This window comes from Ambystoma mexicanum, chromosome 12 (genome assembly GCF_040938575.1).
Source record: "Ambystoma mexicanum isolate Mex_15411 chromosome 12, UKY_AmexF1_1, whole genome shotgun sequence".
Taxonomy (NCBI): domain Eukaryota; kingdom Metazoa; phylum Chordata; class Amphibia; order Caudata; family Ambystomatidae; genus Ambystoma; species Ambystoma mexicanum.
The window spans coordinates 1,166,201,751-1,166,224,062 of record NC_090936.1 but is presented as its reverse complement, the minus strand read 5'-3'; the positions used below and the strand labels follow the sequence as shown (position 1 = coordinate 1,166,224,062).

The following is a 22,312-nucleotide window of genomic DNA, read 5'->3' as shown; positions in this document are numbered from 1 at the left end:
AGGAGTCTGGGACTAAATAAGACCTTCCCCCATGACTTTGAAAGTGGGGTGTCCCTGAGAATCGTCAGTTACCTTTGGTTTAACACAATCTCTTCACTAACAATATCCGGTGAACAGCAAGATGACCAGTGACCTTTTTATTCTGATTATGTGGGAAATAGAGGAGGGAGAAATTCCCAGTCCACCCCAGCGCTATCCTGGGGGGGGCACGGGGGGTGTTAGTTTGGGTGTGAATACAGAAAATACGCAAATATGCAGCCACCCTTCAGCCAGCGCTCACAGTTTCAACACCTATAAGTGGAAAGAATTGACGACCTGATGTCAGTCACAGCCATAGTTCACTTCTGCCATGGGCACGTCACTTGATGTACTATCGCCCCGAACACTCTGGCCAACTTTTTAAACACAAATTGACCAAAAAAAGTTGGTCAAAAGCTTGGGCATGCCCCTAAATCAGTGGTCTTTAAACTGGGGGGGCAGGCCAGCCTGTGGGGGGTGAGAGCGGGGGGGGGCGGGTCCGGGCCGTGGGGGACAGACTCTTTAAAAAGGGATAAAGATTACTGTTTTTATTGTTAAAAAAAAGGATTACATTTACTGGTTTTAATAGAAAATATAAGCAGTAGACACTGCATATATCTTAAAGAGCCTGGGGCTTCCCTGGACATTCTTTGGCCCCCGTATGGGGGCCAAACCCTAGGTAGGAAGGGCCCAGAAACTATATTATAAGCGGGGGGGAGGCGGTATAACAAATTCTGAAAACCACTGCCCGGCCTAGACGATAACCACACTCTGCCCTGATGCCCAGGTTAAAGACTGTCCTCAGTGGCTCCTAGAACAGGTTGGGGATCGTCTGCTAAATACAAGCACCTGGGCACCCGCTCTGCCACCGATACAAGAAAAGGCGGGCATGGTTAAGAAACCGGACTGCTGTAACTAGATGCTGCCTGTCTGTTAATATGTGTTTTTCTTTTTCTTTTTTCTTCTGTTTTTTTGTTTTTGTTTTTTTTATTGTAAGACTTACTCTCTATTTGAAAGTCATATTTGTCACTGATTTAATTTTGATTGGTATTAAGAGGGGATAGGAAGGATCTCGAGGCTGTCTAATGCTAAGAGCGAATATTTTATAGTATGTTAAATCTCTGTATTATGCAGCTGTAATGTATTAGCCTATATTTATATCCCAAACATTGTGTAGCCAACAAACATATTGTTTATGTAATACTTGATGAAATAATAAATATGTTTTAAAAAGAAATCGGACTGCCGGCCTTGCCGGGCACCCGTGTTACGAAGTACCTTGTGGACCCATGTTCAATCTGAAGGATTTGATAGGAACCAAAGTTGTGCTGTTTATCTTGTTCACACATCACCATTATAACATTGGAATGTTGGCGGGCCATTGTGATCAGTGGGTCAGCAGAGGGCCTTAACCAGAATGACAACGCTTGAGCTGAAAACCTCCTTACCGATCACGCCACTCGCCGCTTCCCTTATTCCCTCACCTGCGGCTCTTTCAGATGTCTGCGCAGTGTAACTGGCGGTGGGTGTATTTTGAAGATCTCTTTCATGCCAGCTAGGAGACCCAAATCCATTACAAGAGGGGACTGACTTTGTTGCTACATGCCCTTCGCGGCCTCTTAGGATGGCAGCTCCGAAGTGGGTCTCGCAGGCGCACATAATGGCGTCACATGATGTGCTTTGTCGCCACAGGACGACATGGGGCAATTGCATGCAAACATTGTTGTGCAATGATGTACGTATAAGTTTGAACCTAGCTGGGACGCAACGGAGCACTGTGCAAAGGGTCCGCACCTGGGGGTTACAAATAGGATGCAGGGGTGGATTTATTTATTTTATTTATTTTTTGCAATTTATATAGCACATCCAACCCGGAGGCATCTGTGCGCTCTTCTTGCAGCAGAGGTTTATGCATAGGTACACATTGCATCATTACAGAGTTGGTCATGGTTACAGTTAGAGTTACAGTTACAGAGTAACAGGGTTACGCAGTTATACAAGTGTCAGTCATCCAAGACAATGCGAGATAGTACCACTGTGGTTACATGGTGATGTCCGCTAAGGAGGGAATAATATGCGCCGCGAGACAGGTAAAGTAGTCTTCGGGGTGTTACTTGTGTTGCTAGGTAATGGGTGGTTCAGGGAGGCTTAGTTTTGTGTTGCCAGTGAGAAAAGCCTTGTTTTCTACTGTTTTCGGAAGGTCCAGAACGAGTTTTCTGACCTGAGGATGAGGAGCTGGGATGGGTACGGGATTCCGGGGAGGGAGACTCGAAGGCAGGACAGGGTTGAGTGAAGCGTTCAGTGATTGGTGAAACGTGCTTTGAAGAGTACTGTCTCCAGGCCCTTCCTGAAGGGTAGGATGGGGAGGACCAGTGGTAGCTTAATATTGACATAATGTACCCCAAACGTCTCCAAGGAGGGTAGACATTGTATTTATTTGGTAAAAAAAAATTGAGTGCTGGTGTCAGAGTTTGGAGGATGTTAAAGGCTTCAGAATGTTTTTGCTGGAAATATGCATTTTCCTTGGCAGTGATATTTCAATGAGTGTGTCCCCCTAGATGGGGTAACTTTCAGGTACCTCACTAGATGTCTCCCTTTGGCAGTAAGTACTATGATTTAAAGAAGGGGTCTGCAACCTTTGGCTCGCCAGGTGGTTTGGGCAATACATCCCACCAGTCCTAGTCATTCTAGTCAATGGTGAGGGATCATGGGAGTCGTAGCCCAAAACATCTGGAGAGCTACATGCTACCTTCAACCTCCATCACCACAGCAACCATTTTCTTTCCACCTCCAACCCTATATGGAGGAGGGACTCCATTTGTTTTACGTCGTAGTCATCTTTGTAATACATTAGTTAAGCATCTCAGGTGCCCTTTAAAACAAATCACCAAGGGCCCAATTCAGAGAGCGTTTTCCTATGGGATTGCCCCATTATAAAACGCTTCTCTGAATCAGGCCCTAACTGTTTTCAGGCTCTGTTTACCAAAACAATTGCACTTCCTGGGTGCAAACACAGGCTGGCCCACTCTGGTCCCACCTACATCTCTACCCTTCCTCTGATGTCACTGGTTGAACAAGCCCCTATGCCGCCTTTCCTGCCCATGTGCATGCAACAGGCTGCTGCTAACATTGGTTTTCCTTTGCATTTTTTAATGCATCTATTTGTCAATCACTTTGAATACGGTTCCCAAACATAGGGCCTCTTAACGAGTGAGCCAGTCCGGAATTAAGGTGCCGGTAACAACATTACCAGCACCTTTTCTGGACCGGCTCACTCCGAGTCTGCCGGTAGGGGCCGTAAACAACCGGCAGGCCTGACCTGCCGTGAGTTCAGGCCTCTACCGGTAGATAAATATGGAATTCAGGATGAATATACGGGAACCATGTTTGTGAGGGTAAAGTAGCATGTCTGCTTTCTGCCTAAACCCAGGTACCATGTTTGTGAGATTACAGTAGCATATCTGCTTTCTGCCTAAACCCGGGTACCATGTTTGTGAGGGTAAAGTAGCATATCTGCTTTCTGCCTGAACCTGGGTACCATGTTTGTGAGGGAAAATTAGCAAATTTGCTTTCTGCCTAAACCCGGGTACCATGTTTGTGAGGGTAACGTAGCATATCTGATTTCTGCCTATAACCGGGTACCATTTTTGTGCAGGCAAAGTAGCAAATCTACTCTTTGCCTCACCCAGGTTCCATGTCTATGAGGGTAAAGTATCATATCTACTCTTTCCCTAAACCCGGGTGCCATGATTGTGAGGGTAAAGTAGCATATCTGCTTTCTGCCTAAACTCGGGTACCATGTTTGTGAGGATAAAGTAGCATATCTGCTTTCTGCCTAAACCCGGGTACCATGTTTGTGAGGGTAAAGTAGCATATCTGCTTTCTGCCTAAACCCGGGTACCATGTTTGTGAGGGTAACGTAGCATATCTGCTTTCTGCCTATAAGCGGGTACCATGTCTGTGAGGGTAACATAGCAAATCTGCTTTCTGCATATAACCGGGTACCATGTTTGTGAGGGTAAAGTAGCATATCTACTCTTTGCCTAACCCAGGTTCCATGTCAATGAGGGTAAAGTAGCATGTCTACTTTTTCCCTAACCCAAGTTCCATGTCTATGAGGATAAAGTAGCATATCTACTTTTCCCTAAACCCGGTGCCATGTTTGTGAGGGAAAAGTAGCAAATGTGCTTTCTGCCTAAACCCGGGTACCATGTTTGTGAGGGTAAAGTAGCATATCTGCTTTCTGCCTAAACCCGGGTACCGTGTTTGTGAGGGAAAAGTAGCAAATTTGCTTTCTGCCTAAACCCGGGTACCATGTTTGTGAAGGAAAAGTAGCAAATTTGCTTTCTGCCTAAACCCGGGTACCATGTTTGTGAGGGTAAAGTAGCATATCTGCTTTCTGCCTAAACCCGGGTACCGTGTTTGTGAGGGTAAAGTAGCATATCTGCTTTCTGCCTAAACCCGGGTACCATGTTTGTGATGGAAACGTAGCGTATCTGCTTTCTGCCTATAAGCGGGTACCATGTCTGTGAGGGTAACATAGCAAATCTGCTTTCTGCATATAACCGGGTACCATGTTTGTGAGGGTAAAGTAGCATATCTACTCTTTGCCTAACCCAGGTTCCATGTCAACGAGGGTAAAGTAGCATGTCTACTTTTTCCCTAACCCAAGTTCAATGTCTATGAGGATAAAGTAGCATATCTACTTTTCCCTAAACCCGGGTACCATGTTTGTGAGGGTAAAGTAGCATATCTGCTTTCTGCCTAAACCCGGGTACCATGTTTGTGAGGGTAAAGTAGCATATCTGCTTTCTGCCTGAACCTGGGTACCATGTTTGTGAGGGAAAATTAGCAAATTTGCTTTCTGCCTAAACCCAGGTACCATGTTTGTGAGGGTAACGTAGCATATCTGATTTCTGCCTATAACCGGGTACCATTTTTGTGCAGGCAAAGTAGCAAATCTACTCTTTGCCTCACCCAGGTTCCATGTCTATGAGGGTAAAGTATCATATCTACTCTTTCCCTAAACCCGGGTGCCATGATTGTGAGGGTAAAGTAGCATATCTGCTTTCTGCCTAAACTCGGGTACCATGTTTGTGAGGATAAAGTAGCATATCTGCTTTCTGCCTAAACCCGGGTACCATGTTTGTGAGGGTAAAGTAGCATATCTGCTTTCTGCCTAAACCCGGGTACCAAGTTTGTGAGGGTAACGTAGCATATCTGCTTTCTGCCTATAAGCGGGTACCATGTCTGTGAGGGTAACATAGCAAATCTGCTTTCTGCATATAACCGGGTACCATGTTTGTGAGGGTAAAGTAGCATATCTACTCTTTGCCTAACCCAGGTTCCATGTCAATGAGGGTAAAGTAGCATGTCTACTTTTTCCCTAACCCAAGTTCCATGTCTATGAGGATAAAGTAGCATATCTACTTTTCCCTAAACCCGGTGCCATGTTTGTGAGGGAAAAGTAGCAAATTTGCTTTCTGCCTAAACCCGGGTACCATGTTTGTGAGGGTAAAGTAGCATATCTGCTTTCTGCCTAAACCCGGGTACCGTGTTTGTGAGGGAAAAGTAGCAAATTTGCTTTCTGCCTAAACCCGGGTACCATGTTTGTGAGGGAAAAGTAGCAAATTTGCTTTCTGCCTAAACCCGGGTACCATGTTTGTGAGGGTAAAGTAGCATATCTGCTTTCTGCCTAAACCCGGGTACCGTGTTTGTGAGGGTAAAGTAGCATATCTGCTTTCTGCCTAAACCCGGGTACCATGTTTGTGATGGAAACGTAGCGTATCTGCTTTCTGCCTATAAGCGGGTACCATGTCTGTGAGGGTAACATAGCAAATCTGCTTTCTGCATATAACCGGGTACCATGTTTGTGAGGGTAAAGTAGCATATCTACTCTTTGCCTAACCCAGGTTCCATGTCAACGAGGGTAAAGTAGCATGTCTACTTTTTCCCTAACCCAAGTTCAATGTCTATGAGGATAAAGTAGCATATCTACTTTTCCCTAAACCCGGTGCCATGTTTGTGAGGGTAACATAGCATATCTGCTTTCTGCCTATAAGCGGGACCCATGTCTGTGAGGGTAACATAGCAAATCTGCTTTCTGCATATAACCGGGTACCATGTTTGTGAGGGTAAAGTAGCATATCTACTCTTTGCCTAACCCAGGTTCCATGTCAACGAGGGTAAAGTAGCATGTCTACTTTTTCCCTAAACCCGGTGCCATGTTTGTGAGGGAAAAGTAGCAAATTTGCTTTCTGCCTAAACCCGGGTACCATGTTTGTGAGGGTAAAGTAGCATATCTGCTTTCTGCCTAAACCTGGGTACCATGTTTGTGAGGGTGTAGTAGCATATCTACTTTCTGCCTAAAACCGGGTACCATGTTTGTGAGGGTAAAGTAGCATATCTACTCTTTGCCTAACCCAAGTTCCATGTCTATGAGGGTAAAGTAGCATATCTACTTTTTCCCTAAACCCGGGTGCCATGTTTGTGAGGGTAAAGTAGCATATCTACTTTTTCCCTAAACCCGGGTGCCATGTTTGTGAGGGTAAAGTAGCATATCTACTCTTTGCCTAACGCAGGTTCCATGTCTATGAGGGTAAAGTAGCATATCTACTTTTTCCCTAAACCGGGGTGCCATGTTTGTGAGTGAAAAGTAGCAAATTTGCTTTCTGCCTAAACCCGGTGCCATGTTTGTGAGGGTAAAGTAGCATATCTACTCTTTGCCTAACCTAGGTTCCATGTCCGAGGGTAAAGTAGCATAAAGTAGCGGTTCCGGAAGCACCTCAAAACCTTCCTCTTTGCTTCTGCCTTCGCCCCCCTTCTCCCCTGCTGATATGCTCTCTTGGCACTGTGCACCTGGCCACCCTCTGTCCCCTGGGCCCAGGTACCTGCTCACCCTGACACCTTCCTGCACTGCCTCCTGGCCACCCCTTGCACTGGGGACTGTATCTGTACCCATACAGCCCCCCCCCATTTTTGGTAATGAAGCAGGCCCGATCATCGATGCCTAATCCTGGGTGCATTGTTTGTGACGGCAAAGTAGCATTTCTGCTTTTTCTCTAATCCTGGGGGCCATATTTGTGGGGTAAAGTAGTTTATCTGCTTTTTGTCTAAACCTGGGTACCATATTTGTGGGGTAAACAGCGCCTTGAAGCACTGGAGCAAGCACCACTCAGCCTCGCGAGGGGCATTATCACGGGCAGAGTACCAATGCTGAGGGCCGCTTCTGTATTTCCTAGTCTCAATTAAAGCCATGGCGCTCTCATAATAATCTTGAAAGGGGAAACCATGGATGGTGCGGGATTTTGTTTTTACTTTTAAAAGCTGTGCCACGCTATTACCATTGCAACCAAACAGAAGCGTCGGTGTTTTTCAGAGCTTCAACCTACCTACGGCTAATAGGTGGGTAGCTGTGCCAGTCTGTTGTTCACTAAAAGCTTCCGGCGGAACAGCGGCCATTTTCTCGCCAGGATTTTTGCAAGAATGCCCATTTAGCGTCCAGAGAAGCCGTGGCTGCTGCATGTCGCGTGCCTTCCCATACATGAATCGATTGCATTTCATGTCTGCCTCCCTAGCCGTGAATGACCCGGGATATCTCCCAGGTGGTCGCGTCCTGTAAAAGCTCTATTGTTGCGGCGAGGGTGGGGAACGGAAGCTTGCTGCATCTCGTCCTGCTGGACGGCACGGATTAAGACAATGGTCTCGTTGTGGTCCAGACTCCATCATACAGCGAGTCTGCCCTTGGTGTCTGTGCTTGGCAAGCCCTCGGCTCTGTTCTCACACTATGGCCCGGTCTGTAATAAATCCATTATGAAGCTGTTGGTGGAGGCGCCGGTCCATGATAGGAACATTTATAGACGCCCGGGTCCCACTGAAAACTCATGGTTGTGAGAGCATAGCAACACTCCAACTCGAATGTACATCCCCACGAGGAGATGTTTTAATGAAGTTCTTGGACCCCAGAAATCAAGGCTTGACTCATAGATCTCACAGGTGCCCAATGAAGAGGAGACTCGACGAGTGTTTGGCTGGGTTAGGCGACTGGGCTAGTGTTTGGCTGGGTTAGGAGACTGGGCGAGTGTTTGATTGGCTGGGTTAGGAGACTGGGCGAGTGTTTGGCTGGGTTAGGAGACTGGGCGAGTGTTTGGCTGGGATAGGAGACTGGGTGAGTGTTTGGCTGGGTTAGGAGACTGGGCGAGTGTTTGATTGGCTGGGTTAGGAGACTGGACGAGTGTTTGGCTGGGTTAGGAGACTGGGCGAGTGTTTGATTGGCTGGGTTAGGAGACTGGGCGAGTGTTTGATTGGCTGGGTTAGGAGACTGGACGAGTGTTTGGCTGGGTTAGGAGACTGGGCGAGAGTTTGGCTGGGTTAGGAGACTGGACGAGTGTTTGGCATGGTTAGGAGACTGGGCGAGTGTTTGATTGGCTGGGTTAGGAGACTGGGCGAGTGTTTGATTGGCTGGGTTAGGAGACTGGGCGAGTGTTTGATTGGCTGGGTTAGGAGACTGGGCTAGTGTTTGATTGGCTGGGTTAGGAGACTGGACGAGTGTTTGGCTGGGTTAGGAGACTGGGCGAGTGTTTGATTGGCTGGGTTAGGAGACTGGGCGAGTGTTTGATTGGCTGGGATAGGAGACTGGACGAGCATTTGATTGGCTGGGTAAGGAGACTGGGCGAGTGTTTGATTGGCTGGGTTAGGAGACTGGACGAGTGTTTGGCTGGGATAGGAGAATGGTCGAGCGTTTGATTGGCTGGGTTTGCGAAGAGCATCAACTCGGTGTTGGGGTGCTCGGGCAGGTGATTGACATCATGACTGGGTAAGAGGGAGGCAGCATTTCAGCCCTGAGATATCTTTGGTGCCACTGACCTTTACCTATAATTGTGAGTCATCTGCATATTGATGGACTAAGGTCTCTTGGTGGTTGAGGAAAGCTCTAAAGGACCCCATATATAGATTAATGATGACTATTTTTAATTTAATTTAAATTGTTTTTTATAACGTGTCTAATACCGTACCTGAGTTCGGTTTCTAAACGCAGATCTGGGATTCGAACCTCTGTTTCTCTGCGTGGTCCCGCTTTCAAGACCAGCGTGTTGTCTCTGTGCTCTCCTCTGTTCACTAGTGATTGGATAGAAACTTGGGGACCCCACGTGTGACTGTGCGGCACTTCAATCTGAATTGACCCAGCTATTGTCTGCCCTGTAGGAAACCCATTAGAGCAAGGGGCCTGAGAACCCAGCCATGCGGCAAGTAGCGTGTTGAGCATTTTGTCATTGACTGTATCAACTCAACTGTTGAGTACGGGAAGTTGACATGGAACTTCCATGTCCATGCTGTGCCTCTTCAGTATCCAGTACGGTCGCTATTTCGGTGCCGCATCTGGGTCTTAACACAGATTGACAGTACTGTACAGTACAGTACAGTAAGAGTTGCTCTGTTTTTTTCATACAATTGTATGGCTGCGGTTGTCTCAATGACCTTGAGTGGAATGATGCTGGTTGCTTGGTCACCTAGATTCAGATTGGGTTTTTCTTGGCTAGTGGGTATATCCAGCCTCGTTTGATCTGGATCAAATGATCTCTGGTGATGATGAAATCTAGAACAGGGACCAAAGGAGACCCTAATCAAACACATTTCAATGATTTCCCGCACAGGATACCGGGCTGGATTAGGGTGGTCTAGCAACTAAACTCGCACTTGTGCCACCAGGATACCCGCATTCTCATCCCTGCTTCACCACTTCTGTAAATTTTGAGATGGCGGTCAGAGCACGTTACCTCCCAGTACCTCACTTTGATATATTCCAAAATTGGGAGTGCCCTGAAGTAGACTTAATGCCAGTGTATACATTAGAACCTGTACGTGATGAAAGATACCTTTTAATTTTGAAGGCAATGTTCTTTGGCGACCTGCTGTTCTACCTTGGGAATATATATTTCTTTAAAGCCCTGCTTGCTTTGTACTCTTTGCCTCTTCACAGCCTATCGCAGTACAGTGACGAGAACATGATGGACCCGTACAACTTGGCTATATGCTTCGGGCCAACGCTGATGCCCGTCCCGGACATACAGGACCAGGTCTCGTGCCAGGCTCACGTGAACGAGATCGTCAAGACCATCATCATCCACAACGAGAACATCTTCCCGGATGCCAAGGAGCTGGAGGGCCCCGTGTATGAGAAGTGTATGGCCGGGGACGACTACTGGTAAGCTTGCGGGAAATCTGTCCAGTGCTCCTGCTTTGCATGAATAACACACTGGAGTAAAGTCTTGCCACCCAGCGGAATGATAAGACCTGTCATTGTTCTGTGGTTTTTCCTGCTTTTTTTCATCCCCAAATGTTTCCTTTGTGAATTTTCACCATTTTTAAATACAGAGCCGCAAAATGATCTGGGAGGGGGAACACCCTGCACCCCACCCAACAACCCCCAGTCCCACCCCTATCCCCCCAGAAAAAGATCCTCTTTCCCAAAATTACCATCAGTACCTTTTTTAAATTATATATTGGAGGTGGATTTCTTGGTGGTGAAAATTCTGCACCGAAAAGTGTGTGTGGTGACTATTCTGCAATAAAATAACTGGGTACCCCTGTAATGCCATTTACTACCCTAAAACTGGCAAGCAGCTGGCACAAGATCAGGTGTGCGATGCTTTGCCCCTCAAGGGAATGAATAGTACTTGAAAAGGCATTTGATGTCCTAAAACTGTTAGTAGGGGTAGGGGTGGGGCGACGGGTGTGTACAGGATGTGCTGCCCCTGCAAAGGAAACTTACATTGAACAGCCCCCTTCACGGCCCTCCCTAGCATGTTCGCAACCATGGATGATTTTAGGGGCAGTCTGGTGCCCTAGACGGCGGCCTGCTTTGCCTGCCTGTTGAACCGGTGCTGCCTGGAGCTGTACGAAGGCAAGCGCTCTCTTTAAAAGCCGGGCTGTGCGTAGAATGGAATTCCTATCACCCGAATTATTCCAGGTGAGGTGACAATCAAGACCCGTAAATAAAACAGGCTTTGAGTCAGATCCTTATTTTTAGAACCGCAGAACGTGTGATGCTTAAAAAAACACCATCTGTTCTGCGCGTTGTTAAATGATTGATGAGTAAGCATTGAGTCCTCTGTGCTTGCTCCGCATAAGTACTCGGATGTAGAAATGGGAGTGCGCATCTAAATGGTACTCCGGAAGTGAAGACGATGGAACGCGAAGAGCAAAGCTCTCATATAGGATTTTCTCACGTAGCGGACATAGTTGTCAAGCCAAGAGTGCACGAGCAACCATGCTCACGTCATCCATGCAAGCCCCAAGCAATCAGACCATATTTGTGGGGGTAAAGAATATCCCCCCCCCCCGGGTGAGCGCGTCCAAGGGCACGCTGCTGCAACATCTCCAACCTACGCCAAGACGCTGGAAACCGATTAGAGGGGGCTTGTTGCTAGCCCTGCCCACTGCAGTTCCCTGATGAGCTTTAAAACAGATGAAGCTATAGTCTGGTTGGGACGGATGGACCCAACCAGTCTGATCACCGCCTCCTCAGGCTTGGCTTGCAGACCATGTCTACGGCGTGACCCTTGCTTGCCCATCTTCGGTCCTAGAAGCTGAATCCGTTGACTCTTTTTAACTCTACCATGTCCGTTCCATGCATTCGCCCCCTTTCTGGTACTACTCCTGGCCCTTGTAATCCCATAGTGAGATCTCCCCTCCGTAGAGGTTGCTCATTATAGTGACGGCTGTGCTTGCGCTCTTTGGGTCTCCCTTCCTTCTATGATCTGGAATGTCCATCACTGGTGAGGAGGGATACGTGGGTGCTTTGACAAAGCTCTTGCCAAGCCTGAACCCCGACCCCCATGTCCCATGTGCACGGCTTCCCTTGCAGTTCCTTCTCTCTGGCTGCCAGACAAATGGCGACCTTAGGCCAGAGAAGCGGTAAGGTAGTGGGCCATATTTAAAAGTTGGTTTAGGAGTAAACGAACTAAGCGTCCAAGAGTCCCTGCAGGTAGTGTCTTCTTAACCCTTTAACTGCTGGGCTATTATGCATTTCTATGCAAATAGGACGAACATACTCGTCCTCAGTTTAACATTCTCCTTCCGAACCCCTTCCTTTCTAAGTATCGTAAGATGCCCACGCAGTAAAAACGGTACATGTACCTGGCTGTTTACAATAAGCTCCAGCAAAGTCAAAGAAATAGGATTTGTGCGTTGTGTGGTTGAACTCCACTTAGGCTCTAAATAGCACCTGTGGCTAATAGAACTTGCCACAAGGGTGGGATGTAGCCCACGGGGTTGTCTTGCAGATCGTGTCAATCAGAACATGTCACGGGAAAGGTTCTTACACCGCCTCCGCCTGACACACGCGCAGAATCCTCTAGTAAATGCCTGCGCTCTTAGTCACCTGCACCTACGTCCCCCGGTTGTCAACCATTTCTTTCTCCTTTTTGGTAGCTGCCCAAGGCCTGTACTCCCCCCCCCCCCCACTCTCTCTTCTCCCCGCCCCACACCAGAGTACTGCACCACTAATACCACTCCAACCCATACCGGAGTCCTGCAGCCCCCAACACAACTGCGCGCCCCAATGTCCAGCTTGTGCTCCTTCCTCTTGCTCGTCATGGAAATAGTAAAGGTACTTACTCCTGTTACTGTTTCCCGTGTCAGCCATCATTGTTTATAGGTTTTCTTTTAAGGAAATTGGGCATGCACATTCATCTCCCCTCAATTCCCCTGAAAAAAATGCCTGTTAGCACCCCAGATAAAAGCCCCGGGATGCTAATATCAATTACCCCAGCTTTCAGTGGAGGAATGTGCCAGTAACGACCCTGTCTGCCCCCGAACACTGTGGTTATCTGTAAAACAAGTCACATATTGGTAAATTACTATATTTTGTGAATTTGTAGCACCATTTCACGGCACATCTAACAATTGCATATTTTGCACTCGTTTTGTTGCAAGCGCAAAATTGCTATATGATGGACGGTCTAATTAGAGGTGTTTGAAATTCCTAAAGCAGGTTCCGCCTGCCTCTGGTCCAGTGAAATCCTTGCTGCTCAGTGTGAATGCCCTGCCCATGCGCTCCTGGTCCAGTGAAATCCTTGCTGCTCAGTGTGAATCGCCTGCCCATGCGCTCCTGGTCCAGTGAAATCCTTGCTGCTCAGTGTGAATCGCCTGCCCATGCGCTCCTGGTCCAGTGAAATCCTTGCTGCTCAGTGTGAATCGCCTGCCCATGCGCTCCTGGTCCAGTGAAATCCTTGCTGCTCAGTGTGAATCGCCTGCCCATGCGCTCCTGGTCTAGTGAAAGCCTTGCTCAGTGTGAATGCCCTGCCCATGCGCTCCTGGTCCAGTGAAAGCCTTGCTGCTCAGTGTGAATCGCCTGCCCATGCGCTCCTGGTGCAGTGAAATCCTTGCTGCTCAGTGTGAATCGCCTGCCCATGCGCTCCTGGTCCAGTGAAATCCTTGCTGCTCAGTGTGAATCGCCTGCCCATGCGCTCCTGGTCCAGTGAAAGCCTTGCTCAGTGTGAATGCCCTGCCCATGCGCTCCTCGTCCAGTGAAAGCCTTGCTCCGTGTGAATGCCCTGCCCATGCGCTCCTCATTAAGTGAAAGCCTTGCTGCTCAGTGTGAATCGCCTGCCCATGCGCTCCTGGTCCAGTGAAAGCCTTGCTCAGTGTGAATGCCCTGCCCATGCGCTCCTCGTCCAGTGAAAGCCTTGCTCCGTGTGAATGCCCTGCCCATGCGCTCCTCATTCAGTGAAAGCCTTGCTGCTCAGTGTGAATCGCCTGCCCATGCGCTCCTGGTCCAGTGAAATCCTTGCTGCTCAGTGTGAATCGCCTGCCCATGTGCTCCTGGTTCAGTGAAAGCCTTGCTGCTCAGTGTGAATCGCCTGCCCATGCGCTCCTGGTGCAGTGAAATCTTTGCTGCTCAGTGTGAATCGCCTGCCCATGCGCTCCTGGTCCAGTGAAAGCCTTGCTCAGTGTGAATGCCCTGCCCATGCGCTCCTGATCCAGTGAAAGCCTTGCTGCTCAGTGTGAATGCCCTGCCCATGCGCTCCTCGTCCAGTGAAAGCCTTGCTCCGTGTGAATGCCCTGCCCATGCGCTCCTGGTCCAGTGAAATCCTTGCTGCTCAGTGTGAATCGCCTGCCCATGCGCTCCTGGTCCAGTGAAATCCTTGCTGCTCAGTGTGAATCGCCTGCCCATGCGCTCCTGGTCTAGTGAAAGCCTTGCTCAGTGTGAATTCCCTGCCCATGCGCTCCTGGTCCAGTGAAAGCCTTGCTGCTCAGTGTGAATCGCCTGCCCATGCGCTCCTGGTGCAGTGAAATCCTTGATGCTCAGTGTGAATCGCCTGCCCATGCGCTCCTGGTCCAGTGAAAGCCTTGCTCAGTGTGAATGCCCTGCCCATGCGCTCCTGGTCCAGTGAAAGCCTTGCTGCTCAGTGTGAATCGCCTGCCCATGCGCTCCTGGTCCAGTGAAAGCCTTGCTGCTCAGTGTGAATCGTCTGCCCATGCGCTCCTGGTCCAGTGAAATCCTTGCTGCTCAGTGTGAATCGCCTGCCCATGCGCTCCTGGTCTAGTGAAAGCCTTGCTCAGTGTGAATGCCCTGCCCATGCGCTCCTGGTCCAGTGAAAGCCTTGCTGCTCAGTGTGAATCGCCTGCCCATGCGCTCCTGGTGCAGTGAAATCCTTGCTGCTCAGTGTGAATCGCCTGCCCATGCGCTCCTGGTCCAGTGAAAGCCTTGCTCAGTGTGAATGCCCTGCCCATGCGTTCCTGGTCCAGTGAAAGCCTTGCTGCTCAGTGTGAATGCCCTGCCCATGCGCTCCTGGTCCAGTGAAAGCCTTGCTGCTCAGTGTGAATGCCCTGCCCATGCGCTCCTGGTCTAGTGAAAGCCTTGCTCAGTGTGAATGCCCTGCCCATGCGCTCCTGGTCCAGTGAAAGCCTTGCTGCTCAGTGTGAATCGCCTGCCCATGCGCTCCTGGTGCAGTGAAATCCTTGCTGCTCAGTGTGAATCGCCTGCCCATGCGCTCCTGGTCCAGTGAAAGCCTTGCTCAGTGTGAATGCCCTGCCCATGCGCTCCTCGTCCAGTGAAAGCCTTGCTCCGTGTGAATGCCCTGCCCATGCGCTCCTCATTCAGTGAAAGCCTTGCTGCTCAGTGTGAATCGCCTGCCCATGCGCTCCTGGTCCAGTGAAATCCTTGCTGCTCAGTGTGAATCGCCTGCCCATGTGCTCCTGGTCCAGTGAAAGCCTTGCTGCTCAGTGTGAATCGCCTGCCCATGCGCTCCTGGTGCAGTGAAATCCTTGCTGCTCAGTGTGAATCGCCTGCCCATGCGCTCCTGGTCCAGTGAAAGCCTTGCTGCTCAGTGTGAATGCCCTGCCCATGCGCTCCTCGTCCAGTGAAAGCCTTGCTCCGTGTGAATGCCCTGCCCATGCGCTCCTCATTCAGTGAAAGCCTTGCTGCTCAGTGTGAATCGCCTGCCCATGCGCTCCTGGTCCAGTGAAAGCCTTGCTCAGTGTGAATGCCCTGCCCATGCGCTCCTCGTCCAGTGAAAGCCTTGCTCCGTGTGAATGCCCTGCCCATGCGCTCCTCATTCAGTGAAAGCCTTGCTGCTCAGTGTGAATCGCCTGCCCATGCGCTCCTGGTCCAGTGAAATCCTTGCTGCTCAGTGTGAATCGCCTGCCCATGTGCTCCTGGTCCAGTGAAAGCCTTGCTCAGTGTGAATGCCCTGCCCATGCGCTCCTCGTCCAGTGAAAGCCTTGCTCAGTGTGAATCGCCTGCCCATGCGCTCCTGGTCCAGTGAAAGCTTTGCTGCTCAGTGTGAATCGCCTGCCCATGCGCTCCTGGTGCAGTGAAATCCTTGCTGCTCAGTGTGAATCGCCTGCCCATGCGCTCCTGGTCCAGTGAAAGCCTTGCTCCGTGTGAATGCCCTGCCCATGCGCTCATGGTGCAGTGAAAGCCTTGCTCAGTGTGAATCGATTGCCCATGCGCCCCTGGTCCAGTGAAAGCCTTGCTCAGTGTGAATCGCTTGCCCCTGCGCTCCTGGTCCAGTGAAAGCCTTGCTGCTCAGTGTGAATCGCCTGCCCATGCGCTCTCCTGGTCCAGTGAAAGCCTTGCTCAGTGTGAATGTCCTGCCCATGCGCTCCTCGTCCAGTGATAGCCTTGCTCAGTGTGAATGACCTGCCCATGCGCTCCTGGCCCAGTGAATGCCTTGCTGCTCAGTGTGAATGCCCTGCCCATGCGCTCCTGGCCAAGTGAAATCCTTGCTGCTCAGTGTGAATCGCCTGCCCATGGGCTCCTGGTCCAGTGAAAGCCTTGCTACTCAGTGTAAATGCCCTGCCCATGCGCTCCTGGCCCAGTGAATGCCTTGCTACTCAGTGTAAATGCCCTGCCCATGCGCTCCTGGTCCAGTGAAAGCCTTGCTGCTCAGTGTGAGTCGCCTGCCCATGCGCTCCTGGTCCAGTGAAAGCCTTGCTCAGTGTGAATGCCCTGCCCATGGGCTCCTGGTCCAGTGATGCCTTGCTCCTCAGTGTGAATCGCCTGCCCATGTGCTCCTGGTCCAGTGAAAGCCTTGCTGCTCAGTGTGAATCGCCTGCCCATGTGCTCCTGGTCCAGTGAAAGCCTTGCTCAGTGTGAATGCCCTGCCCAGGCGCTCCTGGTCCAGTGAAAGCCTTGCTGCTCAGTGTGAATGCCCTGCCCATGCGCTCCCCATTCAGTGAAAGCCTTGCTGCTCAGTGTGAATCGCCTGCCCGTGCGCTCCTGGTCCAGTGAAAGCCTTGCTGCTCAGTGTGAATAGCCTGCCCGTGCGCTCCTGGTCCAGTGAAAGCCTTGCTCCGTGTGAATCGCCTGCCCATGCGCTCCTGGTCCAGTGATGCCTTGCTCCTCAGTGTGAATCGCCTGCCCATGCGCTCCTGGTCCAGTGAAAGCCTTGCTCAGTGTGAATGCCCTGCCCATGTGCTCCTGGTCCAGTGAAAGCCTTGCTGCTCAGTGTGAATCGCCTGCCCATGTGCTCCTGGTCCAGTGAAATCCTTGCTGCTCAGTGTGAATGCCCTCCCCATGCGCTCCTGGTCCAGTGAAAGTCTTGCTCATGGCCGATGTTCAAACGCCTTTCTTGGCAGTGCTGTCTTGTCCTCATCTGAAACCAAGCTCTTAATGTGCTCCGACACTTCCATTTGCTCATCTCACGGGTCCTCTGATGGTTTGTGCGGGACACTTGCGCTCTGTTTTGTTGAAGACATGGTACCGGCAGGACGAAAGGTAGTTAATAAATGCGGCAGGCTAGTCTCGGGCGCCACAGCTGGTTCTCTGCAAATAATTAATTGCCCGGGAAAAGCATTTTGGCATCCGGAGGGATAACGCTGTCTCGCACCTCTCTTGAAAAGTCCCTGTTTTGCTTTTTATCAGCTTCATATTCTGCCTGTGTGTGATTGTTTTTTTGTGAGTGCTCTTGCTGGGGGTTTTCTCCATATGTTGTACCCTGGAGTACAGACTCATTAACGCCTTCTCGTTCACAGTGATAGCCCCTACAGCGAGCATGGCACCTTGGAGGAGGTGGACCAGGACGCCGGCACGGAGACCCACACCAGTGAAGATGGTATGTTCTTTTTAAATCCATTTCCATGTGTTACTGATGCAAGTGGGTATTGCAATCTCAAATGTGTGGGCAAATAGAGCATAGAAGAGCAAGGATTAAAATGCATATTTGATGAGCAGCAGCCAAAAGTAGCCCCTGCGGTCAAGACATCACCCAGGTAGCGGAAGCTGGAGAAGTGTGTTTGTGTGGGGGAGGACGCTGACATTCACAATGGGAAGTGACGTCACAGGAAGTGAACCATTCCCAAAGCGAAATATGCACATTTCATTCAATGTGTCTTTCCTAGTTAAAGTACACAGAACAAATGAGCATTTATCAAGAGAGCAGACTTTCCTATAACATTGCTGGCTGAGTTTAAAAGATGCACCCCTTTTCTGTGTCCAAAAATAGGTAACCCACCATGTCCTGTATTGTACAATGTCAATGAATGATCGATTGATTGAATGTCAGTGTCAGAAACTCTACCACTGCAGGCCAAGAGATTCGTGTGGTCTTATGGCTAAGTGTCTGCTCTCAGATACACGCTTCCTGGGAGCCCATCCTGCCGCAGCACTTTTTCTGTGCAACTATTTCTTTATTTATTTTAGTTTTTCAGTAAGGCGCTACATGCCCTCGGGCCTCAGAGCGCAGCATGTCAGAGGATAGCAGAGCAACGAAGTGAATCGATCAACAGGATTATAAATGAGTCAATCCTATACTATGGGCCTCATTACACAGTAGGCGGTAAGGGATTACCGGCACCGGTAAGGGCACCGGTGCCGGTAATCCCTTATCGCCCTACTACGAGGTCCCTTAGCGGGTCCCTTCCTTAATGCCAGGTCTGACCTGGTGCTAAGGACGGGACCCGTTAAGGGACTTCAGAGCTAATAACGGTACCGCAAATTGCGGTACCGTTATTAGCTACTTCCCCATTCCCATTGAGCCCTATGGGGACTCAAATGGGATTGGGGAATGGTTCCCGGAATGGGGATTTACCAGGTCCTCCAAGGTCGGAATGACCCGGTAAGTCCCTATTCCGGGAACACGGACCCGGAATGCGGTAAGGGGGTAGCCATGGCTCTAATAGCGCCATGGCTACCACCTACTGTGTAATGAGGCCCTGTGTATTTATATATATATATAAATATATTTCTTTTTTTCTATTTTCTTTATTAATTCCTTGAAAACACATAGGGGAGGCGGCATCCGCCCTCTGAAATAAGTGTGCTTACACCACTCTCCCGCGTGTCCCCCCGACTTGTTTCATGCAGGTACTTTTAATTAAAAATAAATAGAAAAAGAAAAAGCCTTTAGCACCCGCTTCTTGGGTTCACGAGCACTAACAGGAAGCCTTTCTCACCCACTTCTTAAAGCTATGCACAGTAAAAGCAGAGTGAGGGAATGGGTGTCTGCTCAGAATTAGGGCTATGACCAACACCAACCTTGGGGGTATTGTGAATTCCAAACAGCATCTGGGATGACGTGTTAATCGCAGAGCTTAATTCTGCGTAATTTAAATAAAATCGGACACGTGATTTGTGTGAATCCAAAATGGCCGACACAAGTGGAATATCGCATGCGTATATATTTGGCAGCTATCTTGGTTTTAGCCTAAGCAGGCCGTGTGCAACTACAAGAAGGAGACAACTAGTTCTCTGTTCTTCTGATTCCTGCATCTGAGCTGAGTTGTGCTTATATGATGCTAGTGGGTTTTATACTGTGCACCGCTGCCATTTGCATGGCCTCCATGCGCTCTGGCAGATCAGAAAATAAGAGCGGGTCTGTTTGTTGGTGGCAGGAGAGGTAGAGCGCATAGTGCTTTTGATATGGTGTTGGTGGATTCAGTTTGGAAATGACGGTCACTGTATGTGGGTTTGCTTCTAGGTGGTCTAGAATGTGGGCACGCAAAGCCATTTGCATCCATTAGGAGGCCTGTGGCATAAGGATGTGTTAGCTGTGTCGAGATTGTGCGAGTTACTGGAGGTGTGGAGTTCTGCTGTTTGGTGTTGGTGTGGGGGGTGTTATAGGTGTCGCGTGTTTGTAGCATAGTTACTTGGCGTCTGGTATGTTTGCAGCTGTATGGGGGGTGTAGTATGGATTAGTGGAGGAAGGACAGCGTGGTCCTCATGGCACCAGATAAATCGTGGTTGCGTGGGTAGCTTGTTAGGTAAGTGAAACCTGGTGTGGTCAGCTTTGTTTGGTGCCTCTTTGACAATGACGTGTGACTTCTCGGGTAGATAAGCATATTTACCAGCTATGTTTTTACTGCTTTCCTGAAGGTGTTCCTCTGTTGTGCCTATTCCTTTGGGGAGGGAGTTCCTGAGATTTTTTTGAGATGTTTGAAAATGCTGATGCACTGTATTTCCTTTTAGAACAACCTTTAGATTCATGACGTATGTCCCTGCTAGACCTCTGGTCTGTAGATGGAGAGCTTTTCTTGAGGGAACTCTGCTCCTTACCCTGTGAACAAGGTACTGCCCAATTTGATCGAATTGTATTGATTGAATGGTACAGCTGACCGAATTCGGCCAGTACCATTCAATCTATTTGATTCGATCAAATTAGGTAATAAATACTAAATATGGGGAGCAGGGGAGATTCCTTCAGCATAGTGCATTTTCTTTGAGTTTAGGATTTCTGCTTTAAAGAGCCACATCTTTGTTTGGGCCACGATTTTGTCCGGTTGGTGTTGTGTCCTCTATGCTGGTTCTAACTGTTGGTTTCTTTTCTTCAAAGCCCTGAGGTGGAGGTTGGGGGGGAGATAAACCATCTTCCGGCCAATTTCTTTTGGGAGGGGATAAAGCGTTTCTTGGGTGCTACCGAATCGGGGCCTCTGTGATCCTTTTTTGGAGCGTCTCCATTATTTAGTCTGATGGGACTGTGTCCAGGAGAAAGTTGTGTGGTTTTGCGGATTGTAATATGGTGTTGAGTTCCACTGTCTTTATGGATTTCCAGTTCCTTTTTTCTGAGCTAGATTTTGTGGCTGCTCCAGAGAATGTGTGCTGGGGAGCAGTTGTAGTTAGACATTTTTTGCAGAAGCGTGTGTTTATCAGAGTGGGTTTCCCCCTTCACCATTGGGTTACGTGCAGGCTGGCTGGGAGGTTAATGATTTGGTGTCGTTATTATCCTCCTCTTCGAATCAGATGTTAAATTCTCCTAGTATGATCAGGTGTTTGTGTCGCACTGAGATGCTGGTTATGGCATCTGCAAGTTTCTCTGGGAAGGGCGGGTTATATATGGGTGGTCTGTAAATGAGTGGGAAGGATGGGTTGGTTTGAAGACCCAGTGCTAGGTGCAGGAAGAGTGATTCACAGTCCAAGATTTTCAGCGATGGTTCTGGTGTGATTCTTAGACGTTCTTTGTAAGCTACGGCTAGGTCTCCTTCTCTTTTTCCTTCGCAGTTATCTAGTCTGATTTTGAAGTTGATGGGGAGGAATGTCTTTGTAACTTCCTTAAAGTTAGCCAGGTTTCTGCGGGGATAAGCATGTCTGTTCCCCCTTTTCTGAGTAGCTCGTGCATCTCTGTGCTATGTTTCATTGATCGGTCATTGATCAAGTTCAAGACAATCTTCTTGCTTTTTGGTTTTTCTTTATCCATTGGTGGTTGTATCTGTAGGGTGATTGCCCCTTAGTTCCTCTCCTCCTTTGATCCATTGAGTGACTTTGGTTTGAGGGTTGAGTGGGGAAACTTTGTTGTTTCTGGTTCTTCATTAAGGAGGTTGAGTAGGTTGCGTGCAGGGTCGATGTCGCTTTCGCTCGTGCATGTGAATTTGTGGGTTATAATTCTGTTGTGTGGCCACTACTTGGTGATAAACGTGTGTTCAGGTGGCTATCTTCTCTTCTTGTCCTTTGGGCATTTCTTAGTCAGTTGCTGGAGGTTGCATCTTCTCTCCTGCTTTGGTTGTGTCTTCTAGGTGGGTTGTGAGGCTTTGTAGGTAATTAAGCATCGCAAGGCATAACACGATTTTCATCAAGGTGTCCTGAAAGTGCCAGGGCCGTCACGAGGGGGGTGCAGGGGGGGCAAACTGCCCCGGGCCCGCACTTGCAGGGGGCCTCGCGGCCCCCTCTCCTAAGTGGAAGCCAGCACAGTCTCCCGTGTCCATTATTTACACGGGGGACTGTGCTGTCTGCTCTCTGCCCCTGCAATGATTCTGCTTTTTTGTTGCGAAGCCGTTTGGCTCCGCAACAAACAGCAAAATAAGGGGAGATAGCAGGGCTCAGAAGTGAGCTCAGCTGCCTCCCGTTATTCAGCTGACAACGTGGACATGCTGAATGACAAGAGAGGGCTCCTCTTCTGTCCGTCAGTGTGTTCATGTTGTCAGCGTGACCACGCTGACTGATAGGAGAGGACTCCTCTCCTGTCAGTCAGTGTGTTCACGTTGCTCAGCGTGACCACGCTGACTGATGGGAGAGGACTCCTCTCCTGTCAGTCAGTGTGTTCATGTTGTCAGCGTGACCACGCTGACTGATGGGTGAGGAGTTCTCTCTTGTCAGTCAGTGTGTTCACGTTGCTCAGCATGACCACGCTGACTGTCAGTGTGTTCACGTTGCTCAGCATGACCACGCTGACTGATGGGAGAGGACTCCTCTCCTGTCAGTCAGTGTGTTCACGTTGCTCAGCATGACCACGCTGACTGATGGGAGAGGACTCCTCTCTTGTCAGTCAGTGTGTTCATGTTGTCAGCGTGACCACGCTGACTGATGGGAGAGGAGTTCTCTCTTGTCAGTCAGTGTGTTCACGTTGCTCAGCATGAC

General features: G+C 49.4%; 1 protein-coding gene across 3 annotated transcripts in view; it reads left to right on the top strand.

The window, feature by feature from the left end:
• Positions 1 to 22,312, top strand: part of SRGAP1 (SLIT-ROBO Rho GTPase activating protein 1) — a 640,444-nt gene that overhangs the window by 558,550 nt on the left and 59,582 nt on the right. For all 3 annotated transcript variants that reach the window (XR_011281914.1, XM_069629793.1, XM_069629794.1), the window contains 2 exons: positions 9,998 to 10,222; positions 17,500 to 17,579. Coding sequence is in view for 2 of the 3 variants with exons in the window: in XM_069629793.1 (XP_069485894.1) it covers positions 9,998 to 10,222; positions 17,500 to 17,579 (305 nt within the window). In the remaining variant the exon portion in view is untranslated. The remainder of the gene's footprint in view (positions 1 to 9,997; positions 10,223 to 17,499; positions 17,580 to 22,312) is intronic.